We start from the raw sequence: 12834 nt of genomic DNA, 5'->3' as shown, positions 1-12834 counted from the left end.
TAGAGTCTTGCTGTGTAGCCCTGACTGGCCTAGAACTTGCTATTTGAAGCTGGTCTTGAACCTGCAGTGATTTCAAGAGCTGTGGTTATGGACAAGCCCTCATGCCGACCTGAAATTAGTATTTTAAGCTAACTATTGGCACTCAAGAAGCTGAAGTTCTTCCTCCCCCTCCTTTCTTCTTCTTTGTACAATCATTTGTAAAACAAAATAAAATCTACGTCTTATCTAATCATACCATCTATACAAATCATACCAAACATACATTGTTATATTAAATATGGTTAGAATGCAAGGAACAAGTGAAGTATAACTTGTGGGGGCTCTTGTAGACCAGGCTGGCCTCGAACTCACAGAGATCCGCCTGCCTCTGCCTCCCCAGTGCTGGGATTAAGGGCGTGCGCCACCACTGCCGGGCTTTGTGGAGGCTCTTAAATAACATTTAGTTCCAAAACATAGTTCAGCTATGAAATTCCATTTGGCTCCCTGACTTCATTCTAATGTCTGCTTCCAGAAGTAAGAGTATTCTCCAGAAAAGTAAAAATGAGGGTGTGTGTGTGTGTGTGTGTGTGTGTGAGACAAAAGACCACAGTTTAGAGCTTTCTAAACAGAGAGAAGCCCCTTTCCAGGCAGCTCAGCCTCTTGACTGGGAGTAAGGACATGCCATGACTGTGGCCACATTGCAGGTCTTTTTTGTTTCAAGTTGGAGGCGTCGCCATCCATAGCATGCCTTATTCAACACTAACTCCTCGCGATAGAAGTGGTAGTAGCTTTTACAAAGAAAAATTTAAATTTAAAGAATGCAGAGGCTGAGCTTGTAGACTTGCCTTTCCCGGTAAGTGTGGGCTTGGGTTTGATCCCTAGCATTGCCGTACACACAGGCATCAAAACAAATAGACTGAAGTGATTCAGTATTTTAAGGAAACTAGGATCCCACTGGTCATCTACTTACCAAAAATAAATCTTAGACTTTTTGCTGACGATTCTCCGATCCTTCCTGGACAGATCTGACAGGTACAGGAATACCTAAGACACCAACAGGAAGAGAATGCAGAGCTGAGCTTGGCTTTTCTTGTATAGGACACAGGGAGACCCTTAGAAAGTTGAGTTTAGTCCCCCAGGGATTAACATTATTCATCAAGATGTTTCCTTTAATTTTGCCTTTCTCCAGATACTGCGATAAAAATACTCCTATTCTTGGCACACCGAGGGTCCAGCTGATGCAGGAATCCTACCTCTCAGAAGTACTGAACACACATCTCAGGGTCCGGCTGATGTGGGAATCCTACCTATCAGAAGTACTGAACACTTCACACATCTCCGACACTGGCTGCTCAGCTTTCAGATCTGCTCACCCTGCCATTCCTGAATTGCTTATGGTTGAAACTGTGTGATTTTTGCTCATATCTTTTGGTAGGTAAAATACAATATATTAAACATATGCCAGAAAGAAGCTGGCTTTGCTCGCAAGTGTGGTGTGCACACAAATGAGGACGGGTTCTAGAGCAGCCCTGGGGCAAATCTCAATTTCCATCAGGCTGGATCACTGTTCACCAACACTTGGGTGCTGAGGCTGTGGAATGCCCTGTTCTGCTTCATCTGATGAAGAGGCTGTTGTCTTGGGCTCTCGCTATGTTCCACCTAAATCCTTCGGAAGATTTAACCTCCCTTCAAAGGAAGAAAATATTAAGGAAACTGAGGCACTGATGATGTTTACTTCACTACCAAACCTTCTTCCATTTCAAAAACTACAGCCAGGGAGCCTTGGTACCTTTGTCCGGATGATGTTTTTGTCGCTTTCAATGTCTGGCATGGTGTCGAAGTCACTCTCTTCCACGGAGCTGTCCGTGTCCGAGTGGCACGGCTGTCCACCATCGGAGGAAGACATCTGTCTTCCAGGACTGGAACTCGACTCATCTGTAACAGAAAACTCTCTTAAGCTGAGAGCTGTCTATGCCGTCCATTCCTCTGCAGAAAGCGCAGTGATTGCTCCAGAAAAGCCCGAGTTGGTCCTAGTCAACTCTTTGCCAACAGGACAGACCCCTCTGCTGCCTTCTCGAGTGGCCTCCATTCTCTCTTTCCTCCCATTTCAGATCTGAGGTGTCTATTTCTAGGGCTGACTATAAAGAACAGAATGGCATCTGCTCTGTAGATATCTGGATGCAGAAATGGCATTGTGCTTGTGGTTCATGTTTCATATTTTAAGGTATGAACACAGATGTATGAGGACACCCAGACAGGGTTATAGATAGCTTCTATCATGCATGTGGGTTAACACATACATATCCAACTGCTGTACACTTTTCACAGACTGTTTACCCAGAGAAAGCCCCCACATGGCATTTCCATCATTGCGTAATGAAAACAACATTTTCAGGAGGAGCTCTTCTGTTCTCAGGAATGTTCTAGAGCAGATGGGATCTGTGCAGCTCGAGCACATGAGCTGAGCCTACCTTCCGCTTTATTCCTTCTGTTCAGATGGTTTAAAAACAACCCTGTTTTAACAGGACTAAAAATAAGCAGGCTGCACTGAGCCCACATGCTCAGAGTTCCAGAACAACGGAGCAGTGCGACAGGGCCTCTGGGAGACTGTTTAAAAGGCACACCATTCGTCATGGCAGGGGCCGGCAGCCCAGGCACTGCTGCCTTCCAAGGTGGGTGTGGAGGGGTGGTCTGGTTCCCTTCAGTCTGCTTCATGACATCTAGGTTTGCCCAGTGAACAGCTGTGTGGTCCTGAGTAGACCCAGCGTGAACTTAGTCGAGGTGAAGGGCTGTTCGGCTCTAGCTATGCCGACTCGCAGCAACTGCTTTAGTCTGCTAAGGCCCTACTCCACTGACACCTAAGAAGGAAGTGACCCGGTCAGTTGACAGTCCCTGGCTGTGACAAGTCTTTCAAGTCCTAGACTCAAGGGTAGAGGACTTTCTGTGCAGGCCTGAGGATCTGAGTTTGATTCAGATCCCACAGAGTAGCAGGAGAGAAGTCAGAAAGGTCCTCTGGCCTCCACTCATGCGCACCCGCGCACACATAGGACACACGCACACACTACAGATGAACAAATAAGGGTTTCAGTGTGTAACAGGTGCTTGCTGCCACACCCACTGATCTGAGTTCAGTCTCTGGGGCCCACGTAGGAGAAGGACAGAATCAAACACTGCAAGTTGTCCTGTGACCCCCGATATGCACATGCTCCACCACCAAAACAAAGAAATAAAAGTGTAATAAAAAAAAGTTAAGTCCTAAGGGAGCCTTGGACGTTGATGGCAACCACTGTAGTGAGTTCTGCTCAGGTGTAGCTAGCAGGTCCAAGAAACAGAACAATAGAACCCTAGAGGGCGCCGGAAGGAACTTCTCAGGATATCCAGCCAGTACATCTTTTAGACGTAAGAGCAGTTTCATTAGTTTTGCACTAATCTCTGTAGAATAAGGACAGACTTCTACCCAAGGACTCATTGTAGGAAGTACCGATTGCCCCATAGTTGCTCCCTTCCGGTGTACTGGCAGTGATAGGATGTGATACAGCCATATTTCCTGCAGCAAGAAACAAAACAAAGAAAGAGAGATGGTTTATTCTCAGCTGCTGAAGTAAAACCACACAACTTGGAGTAGGCGAATCACTAAGCAGAAATCTTTAAGTTTGATTTTCTTCCCACTTTAATGCGGAAATCATCATTAGGGCTCACAGATCAGATACAGCCTGCCACCACTTTCTGTATGGTTCGTAAAAGAAGACTTGTTTTAAAACCTCTTAGTTTGTGGAGAAAATTCAAAAGAACTATAATAATATTTCATGGCATGTAAAACTTGCACAAAATTAAAATTTCAATATTCCAGAACAGAGTTGGATCGAAACATAGCCAGCGTCATTTAGGTACAGATAGGCATTGTTTCTACGGTGACATGTTTGGGTAGTTACAGGTTAGATCATATGTCCCCAAATGTCTTACATGTGAACCACTTGACTCTACACACGACAAGTTCGCTTGGCAGTGCAGCAGAGTTGTAGGAGCAAAGGACTGTGGGTCTAGAATCACCATGGCAAGTGCAGAAGAGAGCCACAGAAGTTTGGGGTTTATTTATAGTACCCTAACTACAGGTAAGAAAGACATCACAACACCCACTAGAGCCGAGTGATGAGCCCGGCAATTGAGGGCATGGGAGAAGCCCGCGTTATTTCGAGGGCTATGAAGGAGGTCCATCTGCCGCTAATGGGTTGCTGACAGATTAAAGCAGACCCTAACATTCTCAGTGAAGCCCAGGGCTCCTAGTAACAAGGAGAGTGGCCCCCTTTCTCCGAGAGTCCAGGGGTGCCTCAGGAGTCATCCCACCACGTGCAACAGGAAAGTACCTTCAGTCTGTTCTGTGACTACCAGAAAAAGCGTTACTCCTTACAGTTAATCTGTTTCTGAGACTTAGGAAAAATGGACTGAGAGCCGAGGCTACAAATTAGCAGCCATCCAGGCAGCTTCTCTGACCTAGTGCCACAGTATCTGCTGGAGCCAAACTCATCCCGGGAATCCGAGACAACGTTCCTTCTCTGCTCTTGGAACTTTGCCGAGAACTTGGATATTGAAGGGTTGGTGGGAGTTTTGAGCAGTTCCTCTTTTTGAGAGTTGCTCTCACCAGTCACAAGACCGCCATAAGGGCTCAGAGTGATATTCTCTCTCTCTCTCTCTCTCTCTCTCTCTCTCTCTCTGCCTCCCTCCCTCCTTTTCTCTTCTATTTCAATATGATTTGGGGACCTGGATCCAGGCCCTTTCATGTTTCATGCAATCTCTCTACTACTCAGCTACATCCCTGGGGAACTCAGTGGTGTCTTACGCTGTGTTAGGGAAGAACTTTCAGTGAATGTACCTAATATTCGGAAACATCTGTGACTTTACCGAAGATGTCATTCGTCATCAGATAAAAGCAACAATGTGCCACACACGTAAAAAAGATGCGAATGTTCTGAGCACTTCCTGGTCACCGTCAACTTTCTTCCTCCCACTTCCAGACTTTGCTCCACGGATGGTCTCTCAAAAAGTCATAGTTTTTGAGGTCAACTCACCAGGCTTCATCACGTGCTTCTCACTTTTAAACCCATGGTGTCCCTATTGATTTCCTCCGCCGGAGAAAATAACTAAGTGCCAAATTAAAGATTTCCAGACAGGCGACAAATCTGCCAGCCTGGGAGATTCATTTTCCTTTCTCCCTTCAGTGAATGAGCTAAGGGCTGCCTCAGCTGGTCCGTGAGACTTGGAGCTGATGCAGTGTTCTTGACAGGCCAGGGTGTTTCCAGGGCCTGCAGGATGTAGACTCTGATGTTCAGCAAGCATGCCCCCGGCATTGTTTCTGGGCTTGATATATTTATTATTTAGAGAGCTAAGGTCTCTGCACTTCCTTGGGCTAACATAAGAGTACACAGCATGATGTCAACATCATGCATGCTTTACGCCCAAGTTCAAAGCTGAGAAGCAATTATCTTTACGCACATTGTATTGTACAGGGGACTTGCAAACCTCTATCACTGAACTATATTCCCAACCTATCTTCAGACTCTTGAATGTTAAGAATCAAATTTGGCTGTCTCCTTCTCGATAAGTCAGTTCTGGCTTCACTGTAACATAGAGTTTGGCTGCCGTTCCTGTTCCTGTTGACCACAAGCACTGCTATTACCAGAGCCACCACCACTCCTGGTGGCCTCATTGCTGTGACAGATGCTGCCATGCCTCCACACTGAAGAGAACGTATTGTATCAGACACTCTTGACTTTTCAACAGCCCTAAGAGGTAAGGGCTATTATTACCACCATTTTAAAGATGATAAAATAGATGTGCTGAGAGATCAAGTAGCTTCCCTAGCCAGCCAGAAAATGGACAGGGAGCAGCTCGTTGGGCTGCAGCTACTAAAATTCACCTTCTTTTTGCAAAATTTATTTTGTTGTATATACTTAAGAGGATAACACATTTATATATCTCTCTCTGCGTGTGTGTGTGTGCATACATGCACACAGCAAAATAATGACCACATGTTGGCAAAGTGTCCAGCTTCCCAGTGAGGGGACAGCACAATGTGAGAAGTCTCATGGGATTTCTTCCGTTTTGCGAACCTGCTTCTAGCATTTGCTCTGAGCCCAGCCCTCGGAGTGTTTCCTGTTGCTTTAAGCTTCTCACAGACAGTTGTTCTTACTGACGGGAGAGAAAGACATTTCCCCCCAAGGTTCTTCCTGTGAGTGTCTCCTGGTATAGCACACGCCTCTCTGGCTCTCTCTCCTGACTGATCTTACCAGGCTCAGCTCCAGAAGCCTGAAGGTCATGGGACACTGGCGGTGTTGCCAGCTCTACTTGTAGCTTCTCAGTACACAAAGGCTACTTATCTCCTCCTGTTTCAAAGCCCTCTGTGGCAAGCATACCTGTTTTCTACTTCCTGAATGGATGAAAACACCTGTTTTCTTTGGGTGTCCTCAACCTGAGGTCCGCGGCTGGAGCATGTAAATTGGTGATTCTCCAGTTTTAGCCTAAGATGACATCTGGCCATGTGTGACCAAGATACTTGTAGTTATCACAAGGAGGAAGTGTACTTTAATCCAACAGTGTATAGAACATCCCAAACAACAAAGAATTATGAATCTTATAATGTCAATAATGTTGATGTTGAGAAAAATTATGGTCTGAGAGAAAAAGGACTTAATAATAATTCTAAAACTACATTTACTTGCCCGCCCTCTTTTGAGAGAAAGTCTCATGCATCCTAGGCTGGTCTTGAATTCACTATATACTTCAAAGGATGATCTGCAAGACTTCTGATCCCCCTCCTCCACCTAATAAGTGCTAGATTACAGGCATGCCCAACTCAACCAGTTTATATGGTGCTGGGGGCGTTAATCCAGGGCTTAGGGGAAGGTAGAGTGGTACTCTGCCACCTGAGCTACACCCCAACCATGCAACTATCTCTGTATAGTAACTTATTTATTTAACATTAAGGATACAGCCGGGTGGTGGTGGCGCACACCTTTAATCCCAGCCCTGGGAAGGCAGAGGCAGGTGGAACTCTGTGAGTTTGAGGCCAGCCTGGTCTACAAGAGCTAGTTCCAGGACAGGCTCCAAAGCCACAGAGAAACCCTGTCTCAAAAGAAAACAAACAAAGAAACAATAAGGATATGATACATTCTATACCAAGAGATCACTAGAAGTTGGTGAGGTCTTCTGAGATTGACACAAAGAATGTGAGCCTTGACCCGTCTTCCCCATTATCCCTCAGAGTAAAGGAAAGAGTGCAGGGGCTAGAAGGGAAACAGATGCCCCTCGACCAAAGAATGAATAAGAGAAATGTGGTATATTTACACAATGGAGTACTACACAGCAGAAAAAATAATAATGTCTTAAATTTTGCAGGCAAATGGATGGAGCTAGAAAACAGTATTTTGAATGAGGTAACCCAGATACAGAATGACAATTATCACATGTACTCACTCATAAGTGGCTTTTAAACATAAAGCAAAGAAAACCAGCCTACAATTCATCATCCCAGAGAACCTAGACAACAATGAGAACCCTAAGAGAGACATACATGGATCTATCTACATGGGAAGTAGAAAAAGACAAGATCTCCTGAGTAAACTGGGAATATGGGGATCTTGGGAGAGGGTTGAAGGGGAGGGGAGCAGAGAAAAATATAGATCTCAGTGAAAATCAATAAAAAGTAAAGTATCACAGCCATGGACAAAGGAGGAGGAGGAGGAGGAGGAGGAGGAGGAGGAAGAGGAAGAGGAAGAGGAAGAGGAAGAGGAGGAGAAGAGAGCACTACACTCCATTTACCCTGGAAGCTCCCCTCCCTGGCTTTGCAGGCTGGGGATCCTCTGGAATAGAAGTACATTCTGCAGTGACCGCCATTGCTATGTGGATCTATGTGAGCAGACGGATACACCTTCACCTTTTCAGTCACTCGCTGCTGTTGTCATCTGCAGGGTGCTTCTGCTCAGTTGTCTGTACTGTGCCTGATTTCCAACAATTATCTGGTTCAGGCCTGAGCCCCACTGATGTCTGTTTCAATGTTTAAGGGACCCTTCTGAACATGAATTCTTTTAGTGATTATAGCAATCACAAAATTCTACATCATTTATACCTCGAAAGAAACAACAAACCCTTCTATTGAGAGGGCACTTAACAAACTCGAACCTACTGGGTTTAAGCCCAAATTCTAAAGGGCCTAATTCATTTTATATATTTTACATTTATGTTTTGTATATTTTGCTATGATTAGCAAAACCTGGGGAGTACGGTAGAAAAGATGGGCTCCAGGCACGTCGACTGAAATGTTTTATAAACAACAGCGGAAGCAGAGCGTTGCCTTTGAGCACTCCAGGAGCAGGTGTCTTTTTCAGTCTTTTATATTGAATGGTTATTAAAACAAAGAGCCATGGTGCCGGGAGGGGGTGCTGGAGAAACAGACTAGCTGTTTCTTAAGGAAGACAAAGGCAAACACCAAAAAGCCTTCCAGCCAAGGGAGAAAATCCTGCTGGGTGGAGGCAGCAGCCAGTTGGTATCTTTCTAGGATTCTCTGGACTCATGTGAAAAGCATAGAACTAAATATTGACTACACCTGCCTTCAAATGAAGTCCATCCCATCTGCCATTTCCAATTCTCACTCCTTCTAAACAACCTAGGAGCTTACGGCGAGCTGGGTTTGTCAAATCCAGCACAGGTGAAGTCTTAAGTTTTAGTAAAAATATAGAACAATTAAAATCCTTTGTGGGAATTCTCAGAGTGGAAGGATGGGTTAGGTAGGTATTTATGCTGGGTTCCTCAATTATTACATCTTTTATTGTGCTTGTTAGCCTCAAATATTTTGATTTTCTAGATGCTTAAACAAACACACACACACACACACACACACACACACACACACACACACACACACACAAAGCTTTTTGAATCTCAAAGGGAAAGCACACTGCATGAGGGTTGACGTAATACATTCTCACTGCTCTTCCCAAGGCAGCGTAGGGATGCAGCAAGCAGGTGTGAGCCGCCAGACATGTCCTAGTGCAGAGACAACATCTGGAAGAGGTGAGCGGTTGGCAAGGGCTCTATGAATAATTGAAGGGCATTTCGGGTACAGATTCTTTGTGTGGTCCCCAGGTCTCAATAGCTACCAACTATAAAACTGTTTCTCACTAGCCCTGCCTTCTGTAGAAAGCCTGTGGATGAGAGGATAAGAATCAAAGGGGGAGAGAGAAGAGAGACAAAAGGTGCTCAAAAGGATGTGGCCGCCCGGTGCAACATCATTTGGGATCAGGAATTAACCAAGGAATGCTCTTACCGTCACTGCAACCAAAGCTCCCATCAATGGATTTCCTCTGAAACCTGAAAGCAAGCATAGATACAAATACATCTGTATATACACCCACATTCTCTAAGATTCAGCAGTTTGCACTAGCTTCCTATACACTCCGTTGAAAATTTGTCTTCCAGGATCACTTAAAAATGGCCTTTGGAGAAATCACTGGCAGGACTTTAAAATGGCATAGCCACTTTGGGTGACAGTTTGGCAATTCCTCTGAGAGCCAAACAGACTGATCATATATATGACCCAGTGCGTCTATTCTCAGGCATGTACATTATTAAGATTCACTTATTTTCAGACATAAACTTGACATCACAACATGTGTCTTTCAAAGCACATAATTCAGCATGTTTTAATATATTCAAATAAGTGCACAGCTGTCACCACGGTCTAATTTTAGAACATTTCATGCCCCCATCCAAAGTGCTATGTCTGTTACACATAACTCTCCATTCTCCCCTGTTCCCTACTCCTTGCTCATCTGCTTTCTGCCTTTGCAAATTTACCTCTTCTAGACAATTTATATAAATGAAATCATTGCACGAGCAAGGAACTCAGGACCGCGAGGGGTACACCCACACACTGAGACAATGGGGATGTTCTATCGGGAATTCACCAAGGCCAGCTGGCCTGGGTCTGAAAAAGCCTGGGATAAAACCGGACTTGCTGAACATAGCGGACAATGAGGACTACCGAGAACTCAAGAACATCGGCAATGGGGTTTTGATCCTACTGCACGTACTGGCTTTGGGGGAGCCTAGACAGTTTGGATGCTCACCTTACTAAACCTGGATGGAGGTGGGCGGTCCTTGGACTTCCCACAGGTCAGGGAACCCTGATTGCTCTTTGGGCTGATGAGGGAGAGGGACTTGATCGGGGGAGGGGGAGGGAAATGGGAGGCGGTGGCGGGGAGGAGGCAGAAATCCTTAATAAATAAATAAATAAATAAATAAGAAATGTAAAAAAAATAAATGAAATCATTGTACACATGAACTTTTTTGACTGGTTTCCTTGATACAGCATATTTTAAAGGTTAATCCATACTGTAACAGGTATTGGTGCTTCAATACATTTATGGTTGAGTAATATTCCAGTGTTTGTGTGTGTGTACTATATTTCATTTTTTCCCCTCGATGAGTACTTCCTATTGTTTCTGTTTGCTGTGCAGTAAAACAACACTGCTATGACCACTGTGTTCATGTTTTTTTCTATGGATACATCTTCATTTCTCCTGGTTATGTAAGTCGAGGAAGCCTGAGGCCACTCTGTGTTTTACTCTCCCTAACTGTTTTCCACAAGGGCTGTAGAGAAAGCACCGTTTCACATTCCACAGCCAAGGCTAAGGATTCCCACTTTCTTCCTACAACTCTGCCAAGTCTCATCTTCTATTTAAAAATTTGTATTATGTCAAACCTTTGGAGTTGGACACGTCATTGCAGCTTTGATTTGCATTTCCCTGAGAGCTATTGATGAACGGCTGCTCACATGCTTGTTGGGCATCCATGCATCTTATCCAAAGTGTCTGTTTAAATCTTTCACCCATTTTTTTTTTTTTGGTTTTTCGAGACAGGGTTTCTCTGTGGTTTTGGAGCCTGTCCTGGAACTAGCTCTTGTAGACCAGGCTGGTCTCGAACTCACAGAGATCCGCCTGCCTCTGCCTCCCAAGTGCTGGGATTAAAGGCGTGCGCCACCACCGCCCGGCTTTTCACCCATTTTTTTAATGATTTAATTTTTTTAACTTATGTGTATGTGTGTTTGTCTGAGTGCAGGTATGTGCACATGAGTGCAATGTCCACGGAGGCCAGAAGAGAGCGCTACATCCTCTGAATCTGGAGTTAACAGGTGGTTGTGAGCCCCCTAGACAAACTGATGCTGGGAATTAAACTTGGACCCTTTGGAGGATCTGGTAGCCCTCTTAACCTCTGAGCTATCTCTTCAGCCCCTCAACCCATTTTTAATGATCTCTTTCTATTGCTGAGTTGTAAGAATTTTTAGTATTGTCTAGATATTAACCTCTTATTAGATTTACAATTTGCAATGTTTTTATCCCATATTGTGAACAACAGTATTACTTTATTGATATGATTGTTGAAGCATAAAGTGTTTCATTGCTTGTTAAGTTCAATTTATACATTTTTATTGTACTTTTGGTGACTAAGAAAGAATTACCTAATCCAAGGCCATAAATTTACACCCATATTTTCTCTTTAGAGTTCTATGGTTCCAGCTTTTAGGTTTTTGATCCAAGTTTGAATTAATATCTGTGTATGGTATGAGGTAGGAGCCAGCATCACTATTTCTTTTTTCATGTGATGTCTAGTTAATAGCACCACGTATTGGAAGAAACAGCTTTTCTCTACTGAACTGTTTTGTGGAACCCTGACCATTAGGAAAGAGGTTATTCAGAGAGAGCTGGCATGAGAGCCCAATGGGCAGCAGCACTTGCTGCTGAACCCAGAAACTTGAGCTTGGTCCCTCGGAAGCCATGTCATGGAAGGAGAGAAACACCTCCATAACTCCCACAATTTATCCTCTGACCTCCACACGTATGATCTGTGCCCAGGCATGTGTGTACATGCAAGCACATGCATACCCTAAATATAAACATTTTCCCAGAAGAGTTTGTTTGTGGCCTCCCTCCTCTAGCCCACAGGACTGTCAGCTGCAGAGTCTTGATTGTCAAGGCTTTGGAACGAGCTTTAATATCAGGAAGTGTCAAGTGCTCTAAATTTTGTTATTTTTATTCAAGATTTGGTTGTGTATTCTCTCTATATAGCAAAGGAAACAGTTAACCAAGCAAAGAGACTGCCTATAGAATGGGATAAAACCTTGGCCAGCTATTAGTACCTAAAATAAAAAAAGAGAACTATGCAAGGATCCAATCAGCCCAATCAATAAATGGGCTAATTAAATGAACAAATGAACAGGTAGTTCTCCAGAGTGGAGATACAAATGGCCAATGATAAAAAAAAAAAAGGCTCAGCCTTGTTACTAATGAGAGGAATCCAAACCAAAACACATTGAGTTTTTAATCTGACGAAGTCATCAAGAAAACAAGCTGGGTGGTGGTGGTGTATGACTTTAATCTCAGCACTTGGGAGGCAGAGACACACTGATCTTTGTGACTTTGAGGCCAGCCTGGTCTACAGAGGGAGTTTCAGAACAGTAAGGGCTGCATGGAGAAACCCTGTCCTTCAACAGTCCCATGCAGACACAGAAGAAGGAAGAAAAGGCTACCTCACTGAAAAAGGTACTGAGCCATGTGGCTAACATAGATAAGAGTAATGGTTTAATAAAAGTTATAAGAGTTAATAAGAAGCCTGAGCTAATGGGCCAATTAGTTTATAACTAATGTAGACCTCTGTGTGATTTTCTTTGGGACTTAACAATTGTAGGAACTGAGCAGTACAGAAAACCCTGACAACATGGAGGCTTCTCAAAAAACTGAACACCAATTGACCCGATGACCCACCCTTGCCATTCCAAGTCTGTATGTCCCAGAAACATCCTCA

The 12834-nt window shown here is 44.2% G+C and overlaps 1 protein-coding gene across 4 annotated transcripts in view; it reads right to left on the bottom strand.

Moving 5' to 3' along the window:
• The window catches only part of Sidt1 (SID1 transmembrane family member 1), an 88719-nt gene that overhangs the window by 22658 nt on the left and 53227 nt on the right, over positions 1–12834 (bottom strand). For all 4 annotated transcript variants that reach the window (XM_041673024.1, XM_041673023.1, XM_041673021.1 and 1 more), the window contains exons 10-13: positions 9299–9342; positions 3461–3526; positions 1769–1914; positions 950–1023 (exon numbers count right to left, since the gene is read on the bottom strand). In XM_041673024.1, coding sequence (XP_041528958.1) covers positions 950–1023; positions 1769–1914; positions 3461–3526; positions 9299–9342 — 330 coding nt within the window. The remainder of the gene's footprint in view (positions 1–949; positions 1024–1768; positions 1915–3460; positions 3527–9298; positions 9343–12834) is intronic.

Source organism: Microtus oregoni, unplaced genomic scaffold (genome assembly GCF_018167655.1).
Source record: "Microtus oregoni isolate MIOR12 unplaced genomic scaffold, Mior012 000023F_ref0000262, whole genome shotgun sequence".
Taxonomy (NCBI): Eukaryota; Metazoa; Chordata; class Mammalia; order Rodentia; family Cricetidae; genus Microtus; species Microtus oregoni.
This window is presented reverse-complemented; position numbering and strand designations above follow the sequence as displayed.